At 47.5% G+C, this 25006-nt stretch overlaps 1 protein-coding gene across 3 annotated transcripts in view; it reads right to left on the bottom strand.

Moving 5' to 3' along the window:
• Positions 1-842: 842 nt before the first annotated feature.
• The window catches only part of TMEM178B (transmembrane protein 178B), a 338156-nt gene continuing 313992 nt past the window's right edge, over positions 843-25006 (bottom strand). Inside the window, exons 4-5 of one of the 3 annotated variants that reach the window (XR_004321309.1) lie at positions 10010-10856; positions 9442-9529 (exon numbers count right to left, since the gene is read on the bottom strand). Coding sequence is in view for 2 of the 3 variants with exons in the window: in XM_032483512.1 (XP_032339403.1) it covers positions 9240-9529 (290 nt within the window). In the remaining variant the exon portion in view is untranslated. Of the gene's footprint in view, positions 10857-25006 lie in introns of all 3 variants that reach the window. The other 2 variants (XM_032483512.1, XM_006185356.3) reach the window with 2 other exon arrangements.

Raw genomic sequence — 25006 nt, 5'->3', positions numbered from 1 at the left:
TCTAAACCTGTTTCCCTGGCCCCCTCAGACGGTGCACTCACCTGGTATTCTGATGCTGGGTCTTCCGACTGAAAGAAGTGGGGACCTGGCGATCCATCCTGGTGATGGCGCAGTGACAAATGGTCTCCAGGGCAACAACAGTGACCGGCCAGCTGTGGTGCAGAGTCCAGGCTGCACTGGGGTGTGATTCTGGCTGCCTGGCTGCTCACTTCTTCCTGCCTGCCCTGCGGGCTTCCAGCTACCCAGGCCTTTTTAGTAGATGACTTTTCCACTGATACCAGACAGAGCCTGTTTCTTTGGCTTAAAAGATGCTGATTGACAGTATCCTTTAAAAAATGCCACCCTTCCACCACCTTCCCTTTTCCCCTAGATGTCCTTCCCTGGGCGTGATCCAAGAACCTTCCAAAGGCACAGGCGTGGAAAGGAACTGGGATTCTAAGGTAGGGACAGAGATGATGAAGAGTGTGAGAGAAATGTCTCTCCTTCCTGATAGCTAAGAAGTAGGTTGTGGGGTTAGAATATAACCATTAATTCCAGCATCTTTTAAAGCCTTTAAAGAAAAAAAAAGTTACGAATGCCAATACCAGGAGAAAAAGAACAATAGTTCCTTGTTTTTCTCTTCTGAATCCCTCTCCATTCCCCCCGCCCCTAACTCAAAAAGCATGTACCCTTGGCTTACACACACTTGAAATAGTTACTATTTCCTTCAGGATGAGAGTTTTCAGTCCGTTATCTACATAAAAGTTGTTCCATTGTTTTTCTGTACAAAACCTGTGGGAAAAATATTATTCTCCATCAAATATTGCAGTGTCTACCCCTCTTCCCCAAGCAGACACCATGGCTTAAAACACACAACATGATCTTCTTTATTTAATTGTTTAATCAGTTTACATTCCACAACTGACAGATTATTTATTTTTATTTTTTCCATGAACAAGTCATTTAATTATTTACCAGACACTTTTTTTTCTTCAACCGATGGAAATACAATATTTCTGCCAATTTGAAATAGAAAATTGCAAGATGCAGTCAGTGTCAGTAAAGTCCCCAAATGCTCTCTGCTTCCTCAGTCCTGGCCAAGTCACAGGAACCTGGCAATTTCCCTTTTCATCCCACCCCCTTCCCTGTGAAATTCACCTCTCAGAATAGCACAGTAGTTTCAAGATCTGGTTTGGATCACCTTTCCTGTAATTAATTAATTATGAGAAGGAACAGACAGTACAATAGATCTGAAAAGATGTAGCATTCTTGTTAAGATTAAACAACACATTTATTCACATCGGATCAGAACAAATTAACATAATATTTAATTTATTTTTAGCACCAATAACCATAGGAATTGCTACCTCCAAGGGCAGAGGCGGTGTTGGAATCCTGCAATACACATCACTCCTCGTCTAACCAATCAGAAAGCACTATGCAAATTAAAGGTAAATAAATTTATATTGACTGAGCAATAATCTGGTGGACCATAAACTCTCCAGGTGCTTGAGAGTCTTGTTGGCTACAGTTCCCATCTAATGACCATATATAAAACATACTCACCAAATCAGCTCAAACAAAAATCTCAGTGACACAGGGCTCAGAACACGCTATTTTAAATGAAACAAACCCTGTCGTATTGGCTCTTTGAAATGCTTTGAGAATGCCCAGGGGTTGCGTGCTTGAATTTTATTCTGTTCTCTGCACTAAGATCTCGCTCCTTGTCTCCACTCCCCACCTCTCTCAGCCCAAAGAGGTTTCTTCAAATCTAAAGAAGGTCTCTGGGCAGAGCGGAGAGGTGGGCAATCGAGGACTGAGTCCCAGTGTAAGGGACAGAGCTTGTCACTGCCACCTCCTAGGAGACCCAGTCAGCCTGTGGTCACTGCTCTTTCCAGCATATCCCCTTCTAGCATTTAGGGAAAGTAAGGGATTGAGAAAACAGTTCCAAATATTGGTGAGATGCTATTTGCAGGTGACTGGACTAGGGACAAGAGGTGGTAGAGATCATCATTCTTGACAAAGAGATGGACCATCTGCCCCTCTCTCTGCTCTTAAGATAAAGGGAGTCTAGTTAAGGGATAAACGGGGGTCCCCATAGCTGAAGAAAGTGACCTGCTTTGGTCTCCAGAACTTTGACAGGTCACTGGGGCCCTGCCCAGGGGCAGCACTGACCCTCTGGGGCAGGCTGACATGTATTTGACAAGCAGTGGTTCTCTCCTCTAAGCAGGTGATGCACAACTTCCAGAGGCCAGGACGGCAACTTGGACATCAGTCCTGTGCTTCCTACTTGGGGCCAACACCAACCTCTAACTTCCATCAGCTGTGAGACCTGCATGACTCATGGCCGGGGGGGGGGGGGGGTCCCATTCCATCTCCTAATGAAGAATCTAAATCTTTGCTGTTCTATATGGCAGCCAGTGCCTATGTGTGGTTATTGAGCACTGGAAATGTGGCTGGGCCAAATTGAGATGTTTTAAAAGAGGAAAATTCACATTTGATTTCGAAGACTTCATTAAAAAAAAAAATTTCTGAGTAATTTTTATATTGATTCCATGTTGAAATGATAATATTTTTGACATGTTGGGTTAACATAGGTACTAAAACAAATCTCCCCTGTTTCTTTGGACTTTTAAAAATGGGGCTACTAGGATATTTAACATTGCATATGCGGCTTGCATTATAGCTGTGTGGGACACCACTGATTCAAATCACCCTCCTGAAGCTGATCCCAGAGATGATCACTGTGGACCAGCAGAAAGGAGAGAGGTGTGGACTGAGGTGCCATGGAGGAGGAGGGGTTAGGCCACTGGCCAAACTTGGTCTGAATACCCCACGCCCCACCCCCCGGGTAACTAGTCTCAGTCCTCCGGAGAGGCAGCTCTTTGCACTATAGGATTACCTATCCCTGTTCCTCTTTCCTACTTTCTCTTATGGGTGCCCTGCCTTTGGGGGAGCCTTCTCTGCTGCGGTGCTGAGGATGCCCTGTGATTCTCCCATTTCCCCTTCCAAAAGGTTTCTTTATCTCACCTCCACTGCCAACCTACATCTGCTGCTCATTGCCTCTACCCTCGCACCCCCCACCCCCACCCCATGCTTTCTTCATTCCAGTTTCGGTAGAATCCCTTAGCCAGACTCCCTGCTTCTGACAGCACAGGCCAGGTTTGCAGAGCAAGTCACAGATCACAGAATAATTCACACGCAGCATCTCCTCCGACACTTTCTCCTACCCCAGCGCCGCAAAGCTCTGTCAGTAACGACAGTAAAATGAGATCATCAAAGTGGGTGGGAAAGGCATCTGAGAATGAAAAGGTAGATAAAAGGCTTTGGACTCTGAGCACAAACTGGCTGTTAGCTTGAGGTTACTTTCCGAGGAGTGAAAGAGTGGGGCGAGAGTTAGCAGGGAGGAACTCTTCAAATGCACCTCCTGCAGTAAGCACACGCCAGCCAGGGCTCGAAGCCTCTCTAAAAATAGCAGCAGAAAGGCCAAGGAGACTTGGTGCCCCAGGAGCCCCAGGAACTGCCCCCCCCCCGCCCCCTGTTTGGCTGAGAGGATGCAGAGAGATGGTGAGGTAACAAGATCCCCCGAGGCTCTGAGTGAGCCATGCTGCGAAACTACCAAGCCCACCCCAGGAGCAGGTCTCCGAGCCAACCTGTGTGATTACCTTCACCCTTCACACTTAGATGACGTGCTTTCACTTTTTGGAAAACACATTTTACTTTAAAGGCAAAACACTTTTTAAACAGAGAGTTCCAAGCAGACACTCATGACTGTCAGAGAAACAACCAGAAAAAAACTCCTGCGCCAACGGCTTCCCTCCCTTCAAATCCCACCCAGAGCCGGGATTTTAGGGCAGTTCGCATAAGTCCTCAGAAAACTGAGGGCTACATCAATGCATCGTTTAGTCTCAATTCCCTCCCCCTTATTTTCAGCTTCCACTTTTATTTGTACATTTTTACATAGTCTTGAATAGCAAAACAGTCACACCGTGGGTGGAGACGGGAAAGGGAGATGAGGATGAATGAGGGGAAAGCTCTTCAGGTGAAAAGCATCATCACCGGCACAACGACACAGACACACGGATACATTCAGGCTAGAAAGGGTCTAGAGGCGACCCGGGAAGGAGGGGAAACACGTAGCCAGGGGAGGACAGAGGGAGTTCACCAGGGAGCAATACTCAGTCCTTGGAAGTGAAGAGAAGGAGTTGTCATTGCTGAAGCTGGTGTCCATCAAAGCAAGGCCAGGTTTGAGTTACTGCTGTGCAACCCGCATGCTTACCCCCAGTTTTCTGTTTCTCAAGAGTGAACAAACGCCCCCCTGTGGTTGTGTGGCTCCCCCACTCCTGGCTGGGCTCCAACCGTCTCGGGAGCAATGCCTTGGATTTCCCTTAGAGAAGGTCTCACCATAACACGAAGGTGACCCCCTGCAAAGCAGAACATGTGCAGACCCTTTGGGAAGTGCATTCTTTTCTTGTTTAGAACCTAGGATTCAGTTTTTTCCCTGAACAGGCTCATGCTCAGAACATCTAGCGAATGCACCATCCAAAGGACTCCCTATAAGAACCCATATGCTTTTGATGAAACCGTCTGCTTCACCAACTGACAAGAGAAAGAAGACCCTAGCTCCTTGAAACTCATTCCCCTCTTAAACTTAAAAGACCATTAAAATGTTTCAGAATCTGATTTGCTTCCACCACTTGGGCACGTACAGTGAGAAATGATGTTAAGAGGATGGTAAAAGAAATAAATAAATAGATAAGGCATCGACCATGTGCCTTGGTTAATAGTTAAGTGTTTTAGCTCGTATATGCTATTTGCCCCATATGGTTTATTCATTCCATCACCTCTGGGAATGATAAGAGGGGATAAAGGGTGCTCTTTGCAAAATTGGCTTTGGCCAAGAGGAAGCAAGCCTGAGAATGGGTAAATTAAGGAGCTGACTTCTCTGACGAACCTGAATGATAGCATAAAATTCCACTTGCTTCAACTGCAGATTACAGTCCTGTTCAGTGGCCAAGATGACGTCTCACTCTAGATTAGCTTTTCTGCAGCGAGGCACAGACACTATATGGAGGAACCCCATTCAGTGGGGGCTCGGCTGCTGCAGGACACTCTGAACAGTGCTTAAGTTATACGACACTTCATGTTTGCAAATCGCTTTGCAATTTCTTTGTCACCCTTAATATACCATGAGGTAAAGTGTTACACTATCCTCATTTTGTGAATGAGGAAGTTCAAGTATGGAGAATACACAGTGCCCAGAGTCACAAATCATTTTAGTGCAGAGTGGAAATGAAATTTACAGTAACTGTGGTATGCAAGCGTAGCTTAATTAATGAGTTACTCTGGCTTCAGTACTCTTACACCTGTAATTAAATTGAGATGGCACTCGAAGGAAGGAAGGAAGGAAGGAAGGAAGGAAGGAAGGAAGGAAGGAAGGAAAGAAAGAAAGAAAGAAAGAAAGAAAGAAAGAAAGAAAGAAAGAAAGAAAGAAAGAAAGGAAGGAAGGAAGGAAGGAAGAAAGGAAAGAAAGGAAGAAAGGAAGAAAGGAAGAAAGAAAGAAAGAAAAAAATAGAAAAACAAGAAAAAAAAAGAAAAAGAAAAAGAAAAGAAATCCCAAAGTAGGAATCTTTTAGCTCTGTTCTATCCTGCCCCTAAGCTCTGGCATTGAGCCTCTTCCAAGGCCTGTTTGCTACCTCTGGGGGCCCAGCAGAGTCCTGTGCTCCTGCTGCTGGGAACAGAGGGTCAACTCCACGCAGACCAGTGTGGTTCTGTGGTCGTGGACTGCATCCCTGGCCCCAGCTGCCAATCCAGAGACAACCACTGACACGGGAAGTACTGGGGCTATGACCATTATGATGCTTCAGGGCAATGGGATTATGAACAGTCTTCTACTCTAAAAGGAATACTCCTTTTGTATTTTATTTTTCCAGTTGTCTACAATGAGCATGTATTATTCTGTGGGGGAAAAAATCAGCCAATAATAATGTAGTCTAAGAACTAATAATAACGTTAAAGAAACATTTTGCACCGTTGAGGCATCAGATGGAAAGAGGGCAAACACAGCCCACCAAGATGACGGCATTGAGAGACACCAGAATCTTTTGTGTCCATCAAGTCAGGTGGATTGTTTAGAAATCTGTCCCCTTCCTCTGTTGTACACCAGCTGGAAGATAGCCCAGAGGCCAGCCCAGCTGTTATGCACCAACTATTTCTCCCTGTGGTGAAATCACTCTCACTATGACTCATCAGATGTCCCTGTAAAGGGCTGGATGTGCCCACTGGAAGGGTTGGTCCCTAGAGCAGAGAGGATGTTTTCAGAAAAGTAGCTTCACTTTAGCTACACAAATCAACCAAACATCCCATGCAAATCACACCAAAGATGACCAGAGTGTACTTTTTCCTCCTCCATTCCCCCAGATACTTGAAAATAAGTTAATAAACACTCTCAGAATAAACCAAGCGAAGACAGAGTCAATTCTAAACGCCCCTGGGTGATGTACTTGATTCCATTATTCTGAGTCTGACTCAGGTGGGCAGCTCTGGAGACCTAAGCAGTACGTCCTCCCACTAACTCAGGACAATGACACATGGCTCTTTCATTTTAGACCTCTCATCATGACTGCGGATAAATATTAAGACATGGGGCTCAGAGACTCAGAGTGTCTTCTTCCCTTACTGAAGGAAAGGCAAGTGTCACTAGGTGAAAACACTCACTCCCAACAAGAGAAGTCACCAAAAGGGCACCAGGACCCAGGGTGCTGCATATGAACATGGACAGAAGAAGGCTTTGTCTTGATTTGGTGGAGTTACTGAGTCTTTGAGTTATTGTGACTTTGTGATCCCTGAAATTGAAAGGGTGCAGTTGCTGAAAGGCTGGGGCCTATAGAAGGACTGAAGCTGAAACAGATACATTTTAAATTTTTTTATGCTCTGATGCCAAGGAGATCACAGAACTCCATATGAAACTTACAGCCACAACAGACAAAGAAGGGGGCTGCTGGGAGTGTATGAGCCTCGCGAAAGACAAATTGCTTAACTATCTGAATTGACCAAAGCTGATGTAGAGGGAAAGTGGAAGTGAGTAGAGGGAGAGGGAAAAAAAAAAAAAAAAACAAAACAGAAAAAGCAGCCAAAACCCTCAAGACAGAGAGAGAAACAAATAGGACCTCTTTCCAGGCAGATACCTCCCTTCCCTGAATCCCCAGGGTCATAGGGCAAGGGAGGAAATAAAAACTGAAATAGGCCCCGTGCTCAAGGTCGACTTGCATGAAGCTGGAAACACATACATGGTCCTAGATCTTGCCTTCACATCTGTAGGGAATTTGAACTTGACCTGGCGGAGGGGGGAGTGTAGGGGCTGGTGGGTGAGGCTGCTGACCCTAGATCTCGTCAGAAGGTTGGGTTCTGCTCTGATCTGGGGCTAGCAGAGTCTGACCCAAACTGGCTAACAGGTTGAGCCTCCTCCCTTCTCCTCTGTCTCTTTTGTCTTCTTCACCCCTCACGGCATGAAAGCTTCAGTAACAGCCTCGAGTGGCATGTCTTCATCTGGGGTCAAGCCCCCATGCTGGAGCCGTTCTCCTGCCAGCCAGGACTTGTCATCCTGGCCGTGTGGCTGGGCTTTGACTGGCCCTGAGCAGGATCAGACCTGGAGTGTGTGTCTGTACCTGCCTGGCCCCACAATCAGAAAAGCAGCTCCAAGCTCCGGCTCTGCTGCTGATGAACTGAGCCCAGGTGGTTTCCTTCTTTCCTAGAAGTCCCACTAACATTTCAGGAACATTTCAAAGGGATGCAGCAGGCTGTGTTAAAGGTCTGTTACAAAGATTAATAGCTGAAGAGAGTGGATGATCTATTTATGGAAAGCACAGGATGAAAAAAGAGGGTATAAATAATAGGTCAGTGAGGTGAGATGTACTGGTTATTTAAGAAAAGTTACTTAAGAAAAGTTCAAATGATTGATAGCAAATTGCCCTATTTGGAATTCCTTTCCCTATCTTCCTACAAATGGGAAACAGCTGAAACCTGGATCTGGTCACAGACAAACTCTCTGCCCCAAACAGATGCTCGTGGATGCTCACCTCTCGATGCTGGTCGGAGGGCAGTCAGGGTACTTGGAAGGAAGACAAGGGCCTCTGAGACTGAGATACTTCTCCTCACTTTTCCTCACGTCCTTCCCCTGAAGGGGGAAACCTAACTTTTAAAAGAAAAACTTTTAAAAAAATTCCCGAAACAATTGCAAAACTGGGTTTTCCTGAAAGTTATCTCCGTCCTCATAGAATAAATCCTTTGCTTTAAAAATAATCCTTAGGCAAGTAGAAGCTAGCAGCATTTCCTCACCAGCCATCCCCCGGCACACCCACTCACAGGGCACTCACACGGGAGCACTTCTGCAGAAGCTGGCCCGTTTCGCGAGCAAGGAAGTCTTGAGTTGTACACTCACACCTGCGCCCAGATACCTATTGACACAAATGTACACAAAATGCACCAGAGAGATACACGCATACAGAGACCCACACTCAGACCTATCCACGCACATCAGATGTTCTATCCGGATGTGAACTGCGCGCGCGCACACACACACACACACACACACACACACACACACACACACACACACACACGGTCAAAAAGAGCAGAGGAGGAGAGAGGCGGGACTTGTAGCCTGGTGGATGGGAGAGGGAGAAGGGAAATGGTTGGGAGATGAGAAAAGGCAGGAACTGGAGGGGAGACGGGCTAGAAGGCAAGTCGATGAAACCGAGGCCACGGTCGGGAAGGAAGGCTGCTGAGTGAGTGGCAGAGTTCCCAGAGCAGACTCAGCCACGGAGCAACTGCACTCTCGGCTACACGGTTGACCCGTGGCGGTGCAGCTTGGGGAGTTCTCTCTTTGCCTCCCCAGGACTGCCCAGGCCCTGAAGGGTCACTGAGGTGACCGCCAACTGCTCCTGCCTGCTCCTTCCGGCAGACTCCTGTCCCCGCAGCCTTCACCACCCTCTGGCTGACTCCAGAGCTCGCCAACACCTGCTGTGCCAATTGGCTCCACAGAGCCCGAGACACTGGGCCAGACTGGTGCCACCTCTGTTGGGGTGTTAGCCGCCAAGACGGCTCTTTTGGGATTCATGGCCTTGAATATCAAGAGGGAAAGGAGGCTGGAAAGAGTCAAGAGTTCTCTGTGAATGTACACGATATCATACAAACGGGAGCCCATGAGACAAGGAGGTGCTCTCTGCGTGTGACCCTTTTTCCATTCGTCTGTACAGAGGTCACCCCAGGAGAGGGGTGGATGTCCAGTGACAAAGGACAGCTTCCGTGATGGGAAGTGAAAGGTCTTGTTCGGTATACGTACTTGACAACAGCAACAGAGATAACATCCCTTCTCCCTCCTGCACGGTGGTCCCTCTTCGCTCATGGCTTGTGGGCCCAGCTGTGTCTTCAACTTCCAAAATTAGAGGACTAAATCCCGTGGTGTCCCAGAGCTGTGATGTGAAGAACCACAGGGTCGCCTGCCCAGTGGTTTTGTTCTTGGTTCTGCCCTCTGGGAATTTCAGCTGCACTAAAAATAACAGAAAAATGCAACACAAATGATAAAACCCCACTCAGAAAACACCCACCACACACATACACACACTCACACTCCAGGGATTGAAGCTGCAGAGCCAGCACCCATGGAGGCCTGCCCCTTATGGTGCATCCTAGGTCTCGGGGCCTCCGTCCTGGGCCATGGAACCACCACAAATAATAGACAACAGTCATAATGTAATATTTCCATTTTAAAAGGTGAAAAGAAAAAAGGAAACCACTCAAAGTAGTCACACACACACACGCACACATACACATCACACACACACACATCACAGCATGACTCCAAGGCTCCGATCTGCCTGGGGAGTGGGGTTTGGGGCAGGGCAGCCTCTTGTTTAACTGGGTGTAAGGCAGCTGGAAGGTAAGACTGGGTTTTCTGAGCATCCACTGAAGCGTCCTGTTAGTGATGCAGGTCTTGCCTCTCAGCACGTTGTGTTCTCCCCCTTCCCACCTCTGAAACTTGGTCCGAAAGTTTGGTAGCGAAGAGGAAACGTCCTTCTGGGTGTGTTTTCTCTTCCACTCCTTGTGTGTCACTGGTCGGGCTGGAAGGAAATCAGAACAGGACGAGCAGGAGAAGTGGTTCTGTGAATGGCCTCAAAGATCTGGTTTCACTCTATGAACTAAGGGCGGGGTTTCTCGTTGAGATGATCGGTGATGGGGTGGTGTCCCCTCCTGTTGGCCCAGTGGATGGTACTTCCTTCTTGACACCTGTGCCGCTTTGGACCCCAGGCACCGTCCCTTCCCAGCCCACCACCCCATCCTTGTGAGTGACGGGAATCAGGACACGACCTCGAATGGGGATGTTCACTCTGTCTTCCAGAAACCAGGAAGCCAAAAGTTAAGAATTGATGGAAGAGCCACAGGATGGGCACGCCTTCCCCATCTCGGTGATGAGGCGACACAAAGTCCAGACGAGATGCGGGTGCCTGAGCCAACTCAACTCGACCTTGGCACTGGCATCATGTTGATTTAGTTTTGTTGTATATATGTATATTATATATATATATTTATATATATATATGTGTGTGTGTGTATGAGTTTGTTTTTTTAGCACACTGTCCCATTCTCGGGTCTGGATTTTGGGCAGTTGGTCCTCGGGACAGGTTGGACAGAAGGGGCCAAGGTACAGAAGAATCCCGAGATTAGCGTGAGGCCCAGGCCCCCCCACGCACAGAACATGGACCAGCCGTAGCCGTGGCTGATGTCGTCGGGGAGTCCGTACAGGTAGCGTGGGTAGCGTGACAGCTCAAAGTTGATCCCAGCCACACAGGTGCACAGTGAAATGATGCAGAAGGTTCCTGGAGGAGAAGGGAAGAAACAGGGGTGGGGTAACAGGGAAGGAGAGGGAAGAGGAGAGGCAGAGAGAAAGAGAGAAGTGAGGTTTATTACATCTTCCATTTTCTTGAGTAGGAAAACTGAGGAGATCCAGGTAAGAGTAACCTGCTAACAAGATCACTATTTGGAAATATTCATGGAGATGGGAATAGTATCCAGGATTCAAGGCTTCCTCGTGCTCCAATAACTGCCCAGTCTTGGACAAACTTGGGAAGTCTCTCCTTTGGGAAAATACTAAAAATGTATCACGTTACAGTTGGTGTAGGGTGAAGTCAGGCAGAAGAACCTTCAGTTCATTTTTCTAACGCATTTAAAATTCATTGTCTTTCTTTGGAGACACAGAAAACACCCGCTGTTGCTACTCCTTTAAAGAGGAAAACATATTTATTCTTTTCTTTCCTATATACAATGTCTTCTATGATACTGGGTTTTCCATTAATCCATTTACCAACAAGTCATCCATATTTGGGGAGCTTTTTCCCTTTTCCAGTAAGACAACATTTCCCAAAGAGCTTTCCATGAACACTGAGCCTAGGAGATAACTCCTTTACAATGTGGCAGCAGAGTCAAAACACCCTGAGCTCTGTACGTAATGTCTCACCCATGAAGATTCACAATTCACGGTAACATAAAGTAACTTGTCCAACCCAGCCCTCTGAGATATTTCACAAACGTATTTAATGATGCTCCTTAAAAAAAATATTGCTCATAGGAACGTGCAATGAAAAGGCGGTCATAAGAGATGGAATGTTATCAAACAGTGTAGAATTCCAAGCCCAAGAGCGTTTCTCAATGTTTGCCATGTCTTATGTTTCTTCCGTCGCTGCAGAGATGTGAGCAACAACCAGAAGAAGTACTTATAGTTTGGGAAGGCTGGGTGGGGGAGATGGTAGAAGTTAGCACCTACAGGGGTCCAGGCACTTTGGTGGCTGTGATCTGCATTTCCAAAGACCCTAAATCAGAAGATAGTGGAGAGGTAGGGCGACCAGTTAGGTGCCTGCTTTGGTCACGGGGAGAAGGGAGGAGGGGGCTGGCGAGGAGAGAGCAGGGCGGGACTGACTGCTTAGGGAATGAGTTCTGGGAGAGGCAACTGAAAGCAATGCAGCAGGGGTGACCTGGGCACCACTGCCGCAACAATAAAATTGTGTGTGTGGTGAGCTTGTGTGTGTACACGTGCGTGTGGGTGTATGTGTGTGCGTGTACGTGCTTATGCATACGCGTGTGTGTGCAGTGACCACTGTCATGTACCAACTCATGTGACACCATCATTACTTGGGAGAAGAGTGCTCCCAAACTTGGAGGAGTTGCAAAGCACCCTGGGGCCCTCATACTGTGCACTGGGGTTCAGACAGAATTCTCAGAAGATACACAGGGTGGGTTAGGTCTCATCCCAGACTTTTTGAATCAGAATCTTGTGGGAGAGGATGGGAATCTTTCCTCTTTAAAAGCTCTTCAGATGATTTCTGTTCATCAGCCAGGTAAGACCTTGTCTAAGGGCAGAGGTTCTTTCTTGAGACACAGATCCAGGTGAGGGAAGAAGCAGAGGGGGGCCAGAGGGAAGGAGGCAGCCTGTGGGTCTGGCCAAGAAGAGTGATGTCCTGGGAGTGTCAGACTGAAAGAAAGCTTCTTTTGACACCAGTTTCAAAGAATCCAAATTCCATCAAATCAGAGCTGGCCTGCTTGTGCCTCAAGTAGGCTTTCAATTTCTGGTTTGGAAACCTGGGTGTGCGAAGATATCACTTACGAAAATTTAGATTTAGGACAGGAAGAGAGTGTGCGTGTGTCATGTGTGCTGAGTTCAAATCTAAGCCGCCCTTGGGATGGAAGGCACTTGGTACCATGGGTCTGGAGCCTGGTAGAAAATTCTGAGCTAGAGCTGTGGACTGAGTCATCATCTTATAAATCAAAGCTCTGGCTGTGACTGAGGTCACCCAAAGGCTTTACATAAACTGTATCTGCATAAGATACTTTAAAAAATGGAGACATTTCTTTCCATCACACAGTTCTCTGTCCTGATGAAGTCTAGTGATTTGTTCTAGGAGAGAAGGCTGACCTTAAGGAAGTTTTGATCTTCCCAAGCTGCTAGTAGTTGAGAGAGCTTGATAGACACTGTTTCAATGGTGTGTTCTGCAAGCCAAGGGGACAGGACACAAAGGATGTGGTTGATAAATCAGGACCTAATTAGTTAATTACCATATGGTCCTAATTACTGGTGGTTGATAATACATACATCTTACTGTTATGTTGTGTCAATGGAGTTAATTGCAGTAACTTCCTGGCCTTAACTTCCTTTCAGTTGTTCTCTGACTTTCGAAACTCTTAAAATTTCTGTGGTTTATTAGCTCTTGTCAGTATTCCCACCGATGGGAAAACAGACCTGAGGACTCTCACGTAAGATGGCCCTTTAAGCACGTCATCTGGGCAACGTATTAGGAAATCCCACATGACAAAGAAGGCAGAGAGGAAGAGGCTCTGTCAGTTCCCATAGACTTTACTCTTTTCCATTAGGGGCAAGGATTCACATTTTTATGTGCTTCTGCACTTATGAATTCAAAGTTGGAAATGTGAGTTCTCTAGAAACGGACGCAGGCAGGCACGGGGTAGATCCTCAGTAAACAGACAGAATGAATCACATGTTGCCATTGCTGTTCTGACCATGAATGAATGATGTGCTTCGAAAGATGTTGACAGAGTCCCAGAGAGTGGGGGAGATAAGGGACACCAGTGAGCAAGGACCCTGCCTGACCCAGTTTTCTGTCTAATTGTCAACTAACTGGGGAGGGTGGGGTACAGAACTCACCCCACCTCCAGCTGCCACCACCAACTCGCTGGGCTTCTCTGGAGAACTAATACAGATTCTAAATGCCTCTGCTGGACAACAGACCTCAATTAAAGGGCAGTAATAGATATTCCAGCACTGGGGATTGCAGTCTGTTTCCAGTCACCCAAAGCATAGTGATCCTTTGGGCAAGTATGAGGCCAGCCCTCGTTTCTCCACCAGAAGCAGCAGTGGCTTCTGGGGCCAGGTCTTTAGAATCGATCATTTTATTTCTGGAGAGCACTTATTGATGGAATAGAAGGGATCCAAGGAAGGCAAATGCAATAAGGCACAGTCACAGCTTCTTAATACATCCTCCCACTGCTTGGGGCTTGAGTTAACTCCAATCAGGCTCCAAGCCTAATCATAGTCACAGTGTAGCAATTAAGTGAAAAGAATTACCCAAGCCCTTCCCTTTGGAGCAAGGCTCTGCTCTGTGCCCAGAGCTGGCTGTGCGAAGTGTCAGGTGTACCGCTGGCCAGGGAAGTAGGGACCGCGGTAGCACAGATGTCAGATCTAAGTGATGCCAGGTCTGGGGGAGGCAGGTTAACTGTGATGGGGCGGACGCAGGAGGACATTCCCGTGGCAGCGGGCTCCCGGGTGTGCAGAGCAGCCAATCAGCAAATATTTGCTGAACGTCTATGTTTGTGCCAAGCATTATGCTAGGTGTTAGGGGGATAAAAAGGAGAATAAGATATGATCACTCTTCTCAAGAATTTTTAATTAAATCTAAAATAAAAAGATGAAAAAATATCTCATAATCTAGCTGGGGATAGAAGATATACATAAACGAAAAGCCGAGGATAAAGTGAAAATAGAACCAGACTGGGGATTAAGAGATCAGGAGTTTAGAATCAGCTCTGAACCTTTGGTCCCCTCATCTGTAAAATCAGGGAGCTGGAGCAGACAAGCATAAGTTCCCTCCTATACCTAGTCATCTTTAGAGAAAGAAAAAATAATACTCAGAAGTAAATGGTTAAGAGACAATTATATCAGGCCAGGGAAGGTTTCCCAAGGGAATTGGGGTCCTGAAAAATTAGCAGGATTTCTGCAGGCAATAAACAGAAGAGGGTCCTCACCTGGCCTGAAGAGCATCCCTCCTTCAGTCTCAGTGCCCCAGTGTCCTAGGTCTCTAAATTAAGCCAAGCTTTTAGTCACCCCAGGGCCTTTGCACTTGCTCTTCATCCCCTTATCTAAAATGGCCTTCTTCTTGCTGATCTTCTGGGATCTCAATTCAAGCACTGTCCTCTCAGAGAGATCCTTCCTTACACTCTCTGAAGTTGTCCCTCCTCCAGTGGTTTTCAAACCATGTTCCACAGAGGTGCCTCAGGAGCTGCTGCTGGGAAAGGAAGAGGGAATAGAAGAGACTCCCAGCCCTCTCTCCTCTCTCTGGCCAGAACAGCCCTACTTTGATCTGTTTCCTTGTGAAATTTCATCTGAAGAAAGGATGCCAGTGATCTAAACATTTCTGAGACACACTGGCCTTGTCCATTCACAAGGGGACCATCAGGTGCATCATTTCAGGAACTATACTTTGGAGAGCAAAGTTCAGTAGCTATACCTTTGGCAGAAAGAGCTCATCAGTCTCAACTCTTGTTCCTGCTGGTCCTGGAAGGGGCCTCAGTCTCCTACGCAGCCCAGCTCTCCAGGCAGCCAGCCCCAGGCAGTCACCTGCAGCTGATTAGAAGGAGAAATGAAATCTAACTACCTATCTGTGCCAGGACTCTCACTCGTATGGACTCAGAGCTCAGGAAATCCTGTTAGATGAGACAGCACCACCACACATAGCCACAGCCTGAGAGCTGGTGCTAACGAGACCTGCTGGCAAAGAGGGAACCGCTTTCTCCAGACCCCGCTAGTGCCCCCATTCGCAAACTCCACCTGGGAGCGGGAAGGCACAGCCAAGGGCTGAAACCAACTATGTAAACATAAATGCTTCCTTCTGATTCCAACGCAGCACCTGCTTCCTTTGATGACCATCCTCACCTAGAGCCCTTTCAGGAATGACACCTGTGATGTCATCTGGCCCGGCCCTGGCTACTCCTGCCTGTGTGACCTGTCAGCACCCGGCTGGAAGGGGAGAGGGCCGTGAGATGCTCCAGGATTGCTGGCCACCCCCAGGGGTGCCCCCACCCCCTCCACTCAGGGCACAGCTGAGACTTGAGTGGGGGTGAGAGGAAACTGCTTCCACGCCCAGACTGCCAGTCCTCGTTCCAACACCAAAGACAGCATCCTCACCCACCTCCTTTGCGTGGCTGCCATCTCTAATTACTGTTTCTCTGGTTGCCAAATAGTAGATTCTAGTTTTCTCCCTGGTTTTAGTTCCTTGGATGTTTGACAACTGCCTCTTACTTGTGTATCTCCTCCCTAAGTTTCCAAGCTGCCACTCAATCCAAGCTTGGTCCCCCTGTCCCTAAATGTCTCGGTCTCCTCCTTTGTCTTTTCAGACTTGGGGCTCCCCAGTTCTCCTTTCACCCCACATTCCGCACTCTTGTTGACAACTTCACCCTCTCCTCTGACTTGAACTACCACCAGCACACAGTTCATTCACGTGATCATGCAATATTACGTGATGTCACATATTATGTCACTATGTGTCCCAATCCCCTGGGGACATGGCAAATTCATGGTATTCCCCGGCTGACACACAGATTTCCAGTACTTCCCCCATAATCCCCAACTCCCTTACGTTTCTTTTTCTTTCAAAGCCTTGCTTCCCTAGTAGGGTGATCAACTTCCCCAGTTTGCCAGGGAGTTGGCAGGGGTGGAGGTCTTGTCCCTGGAATGTGTGACTTTTGGTCCTAAAACTAGAAAGACCGGGGCTAACTGGGACACATCAGTCACCCTTCCTACAGGTCCCCTCCTGTTCTCCACTCCAGGGCCGATCGGTGATACTGCAAGCACTACATTAATGAATCTTTGCCTGAAAGTTAAAGAAAACGTAATGCCTTCGCCTAGTGGAAGCACAGAAACTTGAGTTCCCAGATGTGCTGTCATGTTAGGAAATGCCAGGCCAGGAGAGCCTTGTTTGGGGGCAGTTCATTCTTTTGCAGCCCTGAAAATGTCACCAGGAAACACTTAATCAGCAACCTCTAAAATGGTTCTATCCTGGTACCACCTGAAAGGTTGATTACCAAGGTAATTTTAAGCTGGTATCCAGGGTCCCAGTGTTAACGCCCGGCTCAGCCCACTTCTCAGCAGCGGTTGCTGGTACGGGAGGCGGACGAGATGGGGAAATGGGGAGATGGGGGGCCTCCTGCTGTATTAGCGTCCACAGGCAAGGGAGGGGAGAACATGTGTCTCCACTCCCTTTAGGGACTGTCGGAGAAGCCAGGCAGTAACGCCGCAGCCACGGACCCTGTGGAGAAACAGCATCGAAATTGAGGCCCCGGGCAAGGCAGCAGAAATGCTCTTACTAATTCAAGAAGCCATCGCCTAGGAAACGGACGGCCTCGCAAAGGTTCTACTGGGAATCCAGGGCGATCACGTATTGTGTGCACGGGCATTTTCCCAAATAGCTCTGCCTTCTGTGACCAACTTGTTTCCAAACCTCACTACAGGAGGGTAACTTCTGCAGCTTTCTAGGGCCAGAAATCCATCTCTGTGACATTTTCGGCTCTTGGGAATAAGGAACAACATCGGTGTGTCCTTAACCCTCTCAGGATGCCTTGATGTTACCGTGGCCAGAGGGTCTCTGTCCTGACCCCAGCCCAACAGGCTGACGCAGAGCTGTCTCTGCAGACGTGCCCTTGTGGACGTGCGTGTCAGGGAGGTCAGGTAACAGCTCCAGTCCTCCCTAAGACACACTGCCTTCTGCCCCTCTCTGATCTTTAAAGCTGTAAAAATCAGTAAACAGAAAAAGGATCCCTCCTCCTCCGACAGCGGCATCCGCAGCCTAGGAAGCTGATATATACAAAGCCTTCCTTTGCTTAGATTAAATGCCTCAGCAGCATTTAGCTCTCGAGAGCGCTTTACAGCTTTGCTCAGACCTGCATGGAATATAAATTACTGTTGAATTATACACCATTGCATCAGCAGGCAGGCAACAGGCAGGTCACGTGGGGTTTTGCATCCAAGGTGCCTTAGGGGTTCACTGGGATGAGGCAAGGGGTGGTGACAGGTTCCAGAGGAGGACACACTGCCAGGGATGGGGTTCTGAGTTAGGACAAAATCATCCATCATTCTCTGCAAGCACTCTAGGCAGAGTCATTGCATGAATGCCACCCCCGCCCCCAGGCAAGCAGCGTTTGTATCTCCGAGGCTGCGTCTGCCCGCAGTCAGGCTAGTCCGCGTCCAGGCCTGATTAGCCACAGTAATGCGACATCTCTGACTCAAGTGATGAAACGGACTGGCCAGTTCATACAGGTTGGCATCGGCTCTAAGGAGCGTCCATATTTCTCTCATAGACCACAGAATCTTTTCCCTTGGTTTTTACATATCTACAAGGTGGCCGCCAAATTTGGAAACACAGGGGTCATGGACTGAATTGTGTCCTCGTAAAATCCCTGCGTTGAAGCCCTCACCCCTCAGTGTTTCCGAATGTGACTGTTATTTGGAGATTGGGCTGTTAAAGAGGTAATGAAGTTAAAATGAGGTTCAGAGTAAGCCCTAACCCATTCTGTTTTTATAAGAAGCGGAGATCAGGACATACAGAAAGACAGCTGTGTGCGCAGAGGGATGACCACATGAAGAGGTAACAAGAGGGAGGCCATCTACGGCCCCAGGAGAGAGGCCCCAGAGGAAACAGCCCAGCCAACACCTTGACCTTGGCCTCTGGAGACGTGAAAAAACGAATTTCTCTTGTTTAAGCCCCCCGGTCTGTGGCACTTTGTTTCGGCAGCCTTAGCAATCTGATGTAACTGGTGACTACATAATAACTGGCTTATTAACATAACATTACAATACATGATCAAATCAGGCCATGTTTCCAGACTTCATGGCCACACTGCAGCTGAAACAGGCATCTTAACACAGCCGCACAAAACACTAGCTGCTGGCTATCTACGATGTGGATTTTTCTCCACTGAATCTCTCTCACTGATGCATCTACTCTTACTCCCACTCAGTCCCATCAATGCACTGACTCTTCCGGGTGCACGTTAGGTGTGATCATAAGATCAGCGGCCCCGAGACAGAGCCTTTTCAAACTTGGGGAAACAGCTAAAGGGCTGAGCAAATGGAAGAGGGCATTGGTGGGTTTGAAGTGCTCTGCTGTGAGGGAATTTACTAAGGTCAGAGGGCCGCTGTCCAGCCTCCTTGATGGGCTCTGCCTCTGGCTTCCTCCACCCAGCCTGCACGGCGTCCCTGGAGCTATCCCGGAAGCTATCCTTTCTGCCCAGTGCAAGTCCCGAGCCTCCCAAGAAGCTTCTCTAAGAATTCCCAGTATGAGATAATCCACATTTTTTTCAAAATCCCTAGAACTTTTATGATCTGGAACAGCCAATCTGACAATTAGTTACAGGAACCTTCTCTTGTTCTCTGTTTTAGTTTGTGTTCAGCTAGACTGTAATTTTCTCCAGAACTGGTATAACAGCGGTGTCTCCTCCTGTATTACACACAGCACTGCGCAGTCGAGCCGTATCACTGGAGGACATGGATTTCTAGGCTCTGGAGCTTTTAAGTGAAAATACTGGACTCTGAAACCCAGAAAGGAATGAAGGAGATACCAGGGCTGGCCCCCACATCCTCCTTTCTCCTAAATCATTTTGTGGTTGCTGAGGGGTGTGTGTATGTGTGTGTGTGTGAACACACGTGCTCACACACGCATGTGCCTACCGACCTTGTGTTTCAGTGGGTACCTGGCATTTCAGAAAGCATTTTTATTTTTACAGAAATGCAGCATCAGAATAATATCCTCTCTGCAGGATTATTTTGAAGAGTGATAATAATAAATGTGAAAAGGTTTGAAGAAGTTAAAATTGCTTTCTATATGTAAGGTATAATATTAGAAATGGAAAGCCGTAAGGGAGGGTGAAGAAAAATTGTTCTGGGGGACAAGAAAAATTGTGCCTGTGGCTTTCACCTCCATCACCCGCTCCGCCTGTCTCCGCCCTGTCACAGGACAAGCGCCAAACCGGCAAGCACTTACTCTCAGCAGAGACCAGGGAAAGTGCTCACCCCGGACTCTGCGCTCTCTGGCTTTGTTGGAAGCTGAACCATGGAACCTGGAAGGAGCTTGTAAGGCCTGTGGCTCAACCAGGATTGGTAAAAGGAACCAGCCCTTTGAGAAGGCTTGGGAATCACATGTGACAGGAGTCAGGGACCTTTTATAAGTGCTGCGGAGGCTGTGACCCTGGTTCCTCTGGAACGTGGAGGTGGCATCTACAGCCACCCCATACTCCTGTATTACACACCTACTACATAGTGGACTGTGAGAGCTCTAATTTTAAGGGTTTTAGTCTACACAGTACACTTTCCCTTCTTGCTTCTTTTGTTAAAACACCACCATCTGTCTTCCTCCTGGGGAAGCCATTCTGTGATCACAATGGTTAACCCAGGCACAGGCACTCCAGCCAAGCCTCTGGTTTTGTATCTTCTGTGCCTCTTGAGGTTGCTGTGAGATTACATGTATATATGCAAATCCTATAGGTATATGTGTTAATATATATACACCACATAAGTTATATAATTTATATAGTAATCCCAAATTAAATAATTTGCTGAAGGTGCCAAAGTGTAAGGAACAGACTAAATATTTGATTTTGCTGTCAAGCCTCAATCTACTTGATGGCAGAAACATCGGAGAACTAGCCATTATACTTGCTTCCATTGCCCCCATTAACAAGAAATATCCCGCAGGGGAAACAGTCCACATTTGCCCACCTGGCCTTGGCTATTTTCTGCTTCAAGCAATGAAAAGTTGGGGAGATCTGAGGTCGGTAATCTGTGGTGGGCTATGAGCTTTCCAAATCAGGCCAGAAAGAGAGTTCTAGAGAGAAAATGAACCAAGAGTGCAGTATCACATTTTTCTCAGTGCAAATCCTTGCAGCTTCCTACCCATCTGGGCCTTGGTTCAGAGCTGAGAGTTAGTGGGATCCAACTGGCTTCTTAACTAAACTGAGGGTGGCATCTACAGCTGTGCAGAAAGGAACATTCCCAAGCTGTGAACAGTGAGCTTCCAAGTGTAAGGCCACTTAGAGCAGCCCATCTTCCCACCACTGCTTCTCTTTTCTCTCCTTCTCTGTCCAGGCCAGCTCTTTCTGGTGGACAGCAACAGTCCATGGAGCAAACTTGGAGACCCTCTAGGGCAGAGGGCAATCCTGCCATGGATTTCTTGCTGGGGACAATGCTTGAAGTGACATAAAACCTCCTGCAGACCATCTCTGATGCCACAGCTCTCTGATTGCTCAAGTCATTCCATCTTTCTAAGTGGCATACGAGGATCCTGCAGAGAAAGGCACGCCGCCTTCCAGAGCCACCATGAAGCCCCGTACGAGCAGATCCATCGTCATGTGTGAACTCCTGTCTTGGTCGTCAGAAAGCTCTCCCAGCCCAGAGGCTCCACCAAGTCAGGCTGCACCAGCTTCTGGTAGGACAGCTGCTACTGACGGAGATGCAGCTTAGAGGTAAGAGAACTCTAGCAACAATCAGAAAATCCCCAGGTTCTGATTCCATTTTTTTCCCCATGAAATGCGCAAATCACCTCATCACTCTTGGCTGTGATCCCCTCAACCATAAAATGCTGGGGGTAGGACCAGATCTCTACGATACTTCCAATTAAATGATCCCGTGACTCTAGGTATTGGGGCAAAAAGGTGCCATTCTCTCTGAATTGTTCTAGGACTTGCTGTCACTTATTTTGTCAAACATGAGCCACCTGGAGAGAAGATACTGCTTCTCACCTCGTGACATGCACAGAAGGCCTCGTGAATGAGACCATGAGGTGTCATTATTTGACATCAGTGTGCATATGAGGCTCAGCTCTAAATTGCCTTGATTCTAAATGTGGAAGGATTGGGACCCAGCTGTTTAAGTGTCTGGAAGGAATTGGCTCCTGAAAGAAATCTCACTGGCTTCTGCCCTATCTGATCCAAGCCAATGCCATGTTAATTAGTAGAGGAAGAGGCTTGGGGTGGTAGCCAGAAGGTCAGGTGAGCCTGCCACCTGGTTTGGTTTATGTTTCCATATGCCTGGCACATTTGTCAGCTTGGCCTGGCCTTTCTTTGAGATAAAAACCCATACCCAAGTGATTTTTGCACACTGTCACCTCACCACTGAGTCGCTGAACACACAGGTAGTTTTATATGGATCAAAGACTTATGTGTCCTATTTATATTATGATAGGCATTGTTCCAAGTGCTTTACAAATATTAGCTCTTTTAAATCTCAAAGCAACCTTGAGAGGTTTAGATGAGGAAAGTAAGACCCAGAGAGGGTAAATAAATGGCCCAAGATCACACAGCTGCTAGGTACGGAAGCCAGGATTCAAATCCACACTTTAACCACTTGTTACATTTTCTCTCATTACAGCTATTTCATGTGCATGTGTATTGTCCCTGGAGCTGGACTGTAAGCTGTGTACACAAAGAAGCTCTTTTCTTCCCAACAGGACCCTACACACAATGGTGCTTAAATAAGGGTTATCAACTAGAAGGTGAGACTGGGTGAAGAGGCCCTATTGTTATCAAATGCGGCCCTGGGTAGGTTCTGGGTGCCCCTCGGTCTCATAATAAAATCTTGCTGCTGTTCTTCAGAGAACTCGGAAAACCTGTCACCACCCGTACATTACTTCACTTCTGATGGGCAGAAGGGCAATGTCCTGGGGAGGGACTTGAGTTTTCTATGAGGGGTGGGATGGAGTGGTTGAAAAAGGAAAGGAATCAAGATCAGAGCATTAACTCTCTTTCAATAAGACTCTCTGTAGTTTCCCATGAGGCCAGAAACCACACCCAGTGGACGGAGCAAGCTGGTGGTCAGCAGACCCCAGCCCATCACAGGGCTCCTCCCCCCAGTCCTACTGGCTCCTGAATAGGCCGATACCTAGCAACCCTTTTAGCTCCACCTTTGACTTGGAGCTTTGGGGGGAGTGATAATTACTCACCCCTCTTCATTTTCTGAGTTCAAATTCTGATGAGAAGAGAGGCCCCGAAAGGAGGTAGACAGCACAGAAAACACCAGCTTCATCACTATTAAGGCAAGTGTGGCCACCCTGGCGTGGCCCCTGGCCACAGACAAGCTCAGCAACACTCCTCCCAAGCTGACATTCTAGGGTGGCTTCCCTAAGGGGACGTTTGGGTCTGCAGAGCAGACACATTCACCCGGGGGCCAGAATAAGACAGAAAAATCAGCCTGGGTCTCGGGCCTGACCCTGGGAATGCTGGCCCCTGGCAAAGCAAGTGAAGGCAGAGGCCCCAGATGCTGCTGGGTCCCGCAAGTTTGGCCTCATCTCCCAGCCTCACGAATCAGAGAAGTCAGTCACCTCTTCTCCTTTAGGAAGCAGAGCCTTCGAAGGAGGAGTTGCTACCCTTCTAAAGAGAGGAGAGAAGTTTCCTACTTTATGGGTGCAGGCAGGAATGCTGAGATCCAAAGAGAACGCCATCCCATTCCCCTTGGCTGTACCAACTCAGGGACCCCAAAAAGCTGTGACCCAGAGGCTTCTGGGAAATGTGATTTCAAAAGAACTTGTATGAAAATGTTAAGAGCTGAGCTGGAGCGGGTATTCTAATTAATTATTATCTAAAATAAATTGTAGCCTGGGAATTAAGAAGCGATTCCGAGGTTTTGCTAAGGGGGCAGTGGGAAGGACACAACTATTGGCATTCCTTCCTGCCCATGGCCAAAATGAAGGGGTCAATATCAGACTGAATCTATATTCTAACTTGACATAAAGCTGCTTAAGCATTTTTTAAAAGATGAAAGGGATTTTTTTTGCTTCATTCACAACAGAGTTTAGTTCCATAGAGAGGTATAAAAACGGAAATGTATTAATGACATGTGAAATCCTAAACTAGAATGAATAAATAAAGACTTGGCATACTGCTTCTGAAAAGCGGCCAACTCTGAGTCTAGGAGCAGTTTTGTTTGATAAATGGACATTAAAATCCCTTTGAGGGGCAACAAGAAGAACAGGGCAAGTTTATTGAACTCCTCCTCCGGCCTCAAGCCTTAGCTCCTCTGGGAGGCTGAGTCCCCAGCAGAGAGGGGCTCCCTGTCTCTGTACACCCATAGTCCCCTCCATTATGGCACCATCACTCTGCCTGAGTGACCCTTAAGGACAGGGACCACGTGTGTCCTGGGTGCTGGCACACCATAGGCACCCAATCAATGTTTATCGAGTTGATTTAGTTTGTGAAGCAGATAATTAACAAGTGCAACGGAGATGTCTTCAAATATTTGGAAGACCGTTGGAGGAGGAAAGTATTGACTTTAATTTATGTTACTTTAGCAGGAAGGACCCAAGTCCAACAAGTCAAAGTTACCAGATACCATATTAAGGTTTAAAATAAAGAGGAGCAAACTGACAAGTGGAGTAGCCAACAAGGAGGAAGCCTCCTGCCACGAGAGAGGCTGTGACCCAGAGAGCAGACAGGAAATGAACGAGATACCTGTTCTCCAAGATACTTACATAATAAGGTAAGTGCCATCAAAATGGTACAAAGGGAGTTCTGAGTTCAGAGGAGTTATATGGTATTAGTTAAGCTGATTCAGAAAGATTTCTGGAAGATGCTGGCTGTCGGCTCAGGCACGAGGAAAGCAGAGGGCTTCAAGAGGCAGAGAAAGGTGGCCTGGAGGCAGATAGTGACAGGTGGTCTAAGGGGAACACAGGATGTGCAGCTGAAGACAAGATGGTGGCCAACATGAAGTTCCAGGCTGGGGACACTGGCCTTTACGAGCAACGCGGAACCACAGAATATTTTTCATCAGAGAAATGACGTGGTAATAAGTGTATTTTAGAAAGGCAGTATGGTGTAAAGAATGATCTTAGTGCAAAGGAGGGAAATTGGCATGTATAGAAGGCATATCCCTGGCAAGATGCTTTCCTGCGTATTACCTCATTTCACCCGCACGGGAACCCTACTGCGTAGGCAGCACTACCTCAGTTTTACAGATGAGAAAATGGAGGCTTAGAGATGGGCAACTGGGTGGTGGGACAGAGAGTTCCACCAAGGGCTCAGCGACTCCCCAGCGACCACCATAGTAATGGAGGCCCACGTGGTGCTCAGGGGAATGGAAACAAGTAAATGGGCCACAAAGAGTCCTGTAAAGGAAATGCGGGCAGAAGTTGATAATTGATGGAAAGGTATGAGGAGAAACCAGAAAAGTGAAAAATGACTCAGAGGTGACTGACAGACACAA

The sequence above is a fragment of the Camelus ferus genome, chromosome 7 (assembly GCF_009834535.1).
Source record: "Camelus ferus isolate YT-003-E chromosome 7, BCGSAC_Cfer_1.0, whole genome shotgun sequence".
Taxonomy (NCBI): Eukaryota; Metazoa; Chordata; class Mammalia; order Artiodactyla; family Camelidae; genus Camelus; species Camelus ferus.
Note: the sequence above shows the minus strand (reverse complement) of the source record. Positions and strands in the feature narration are given on the sequence as shown.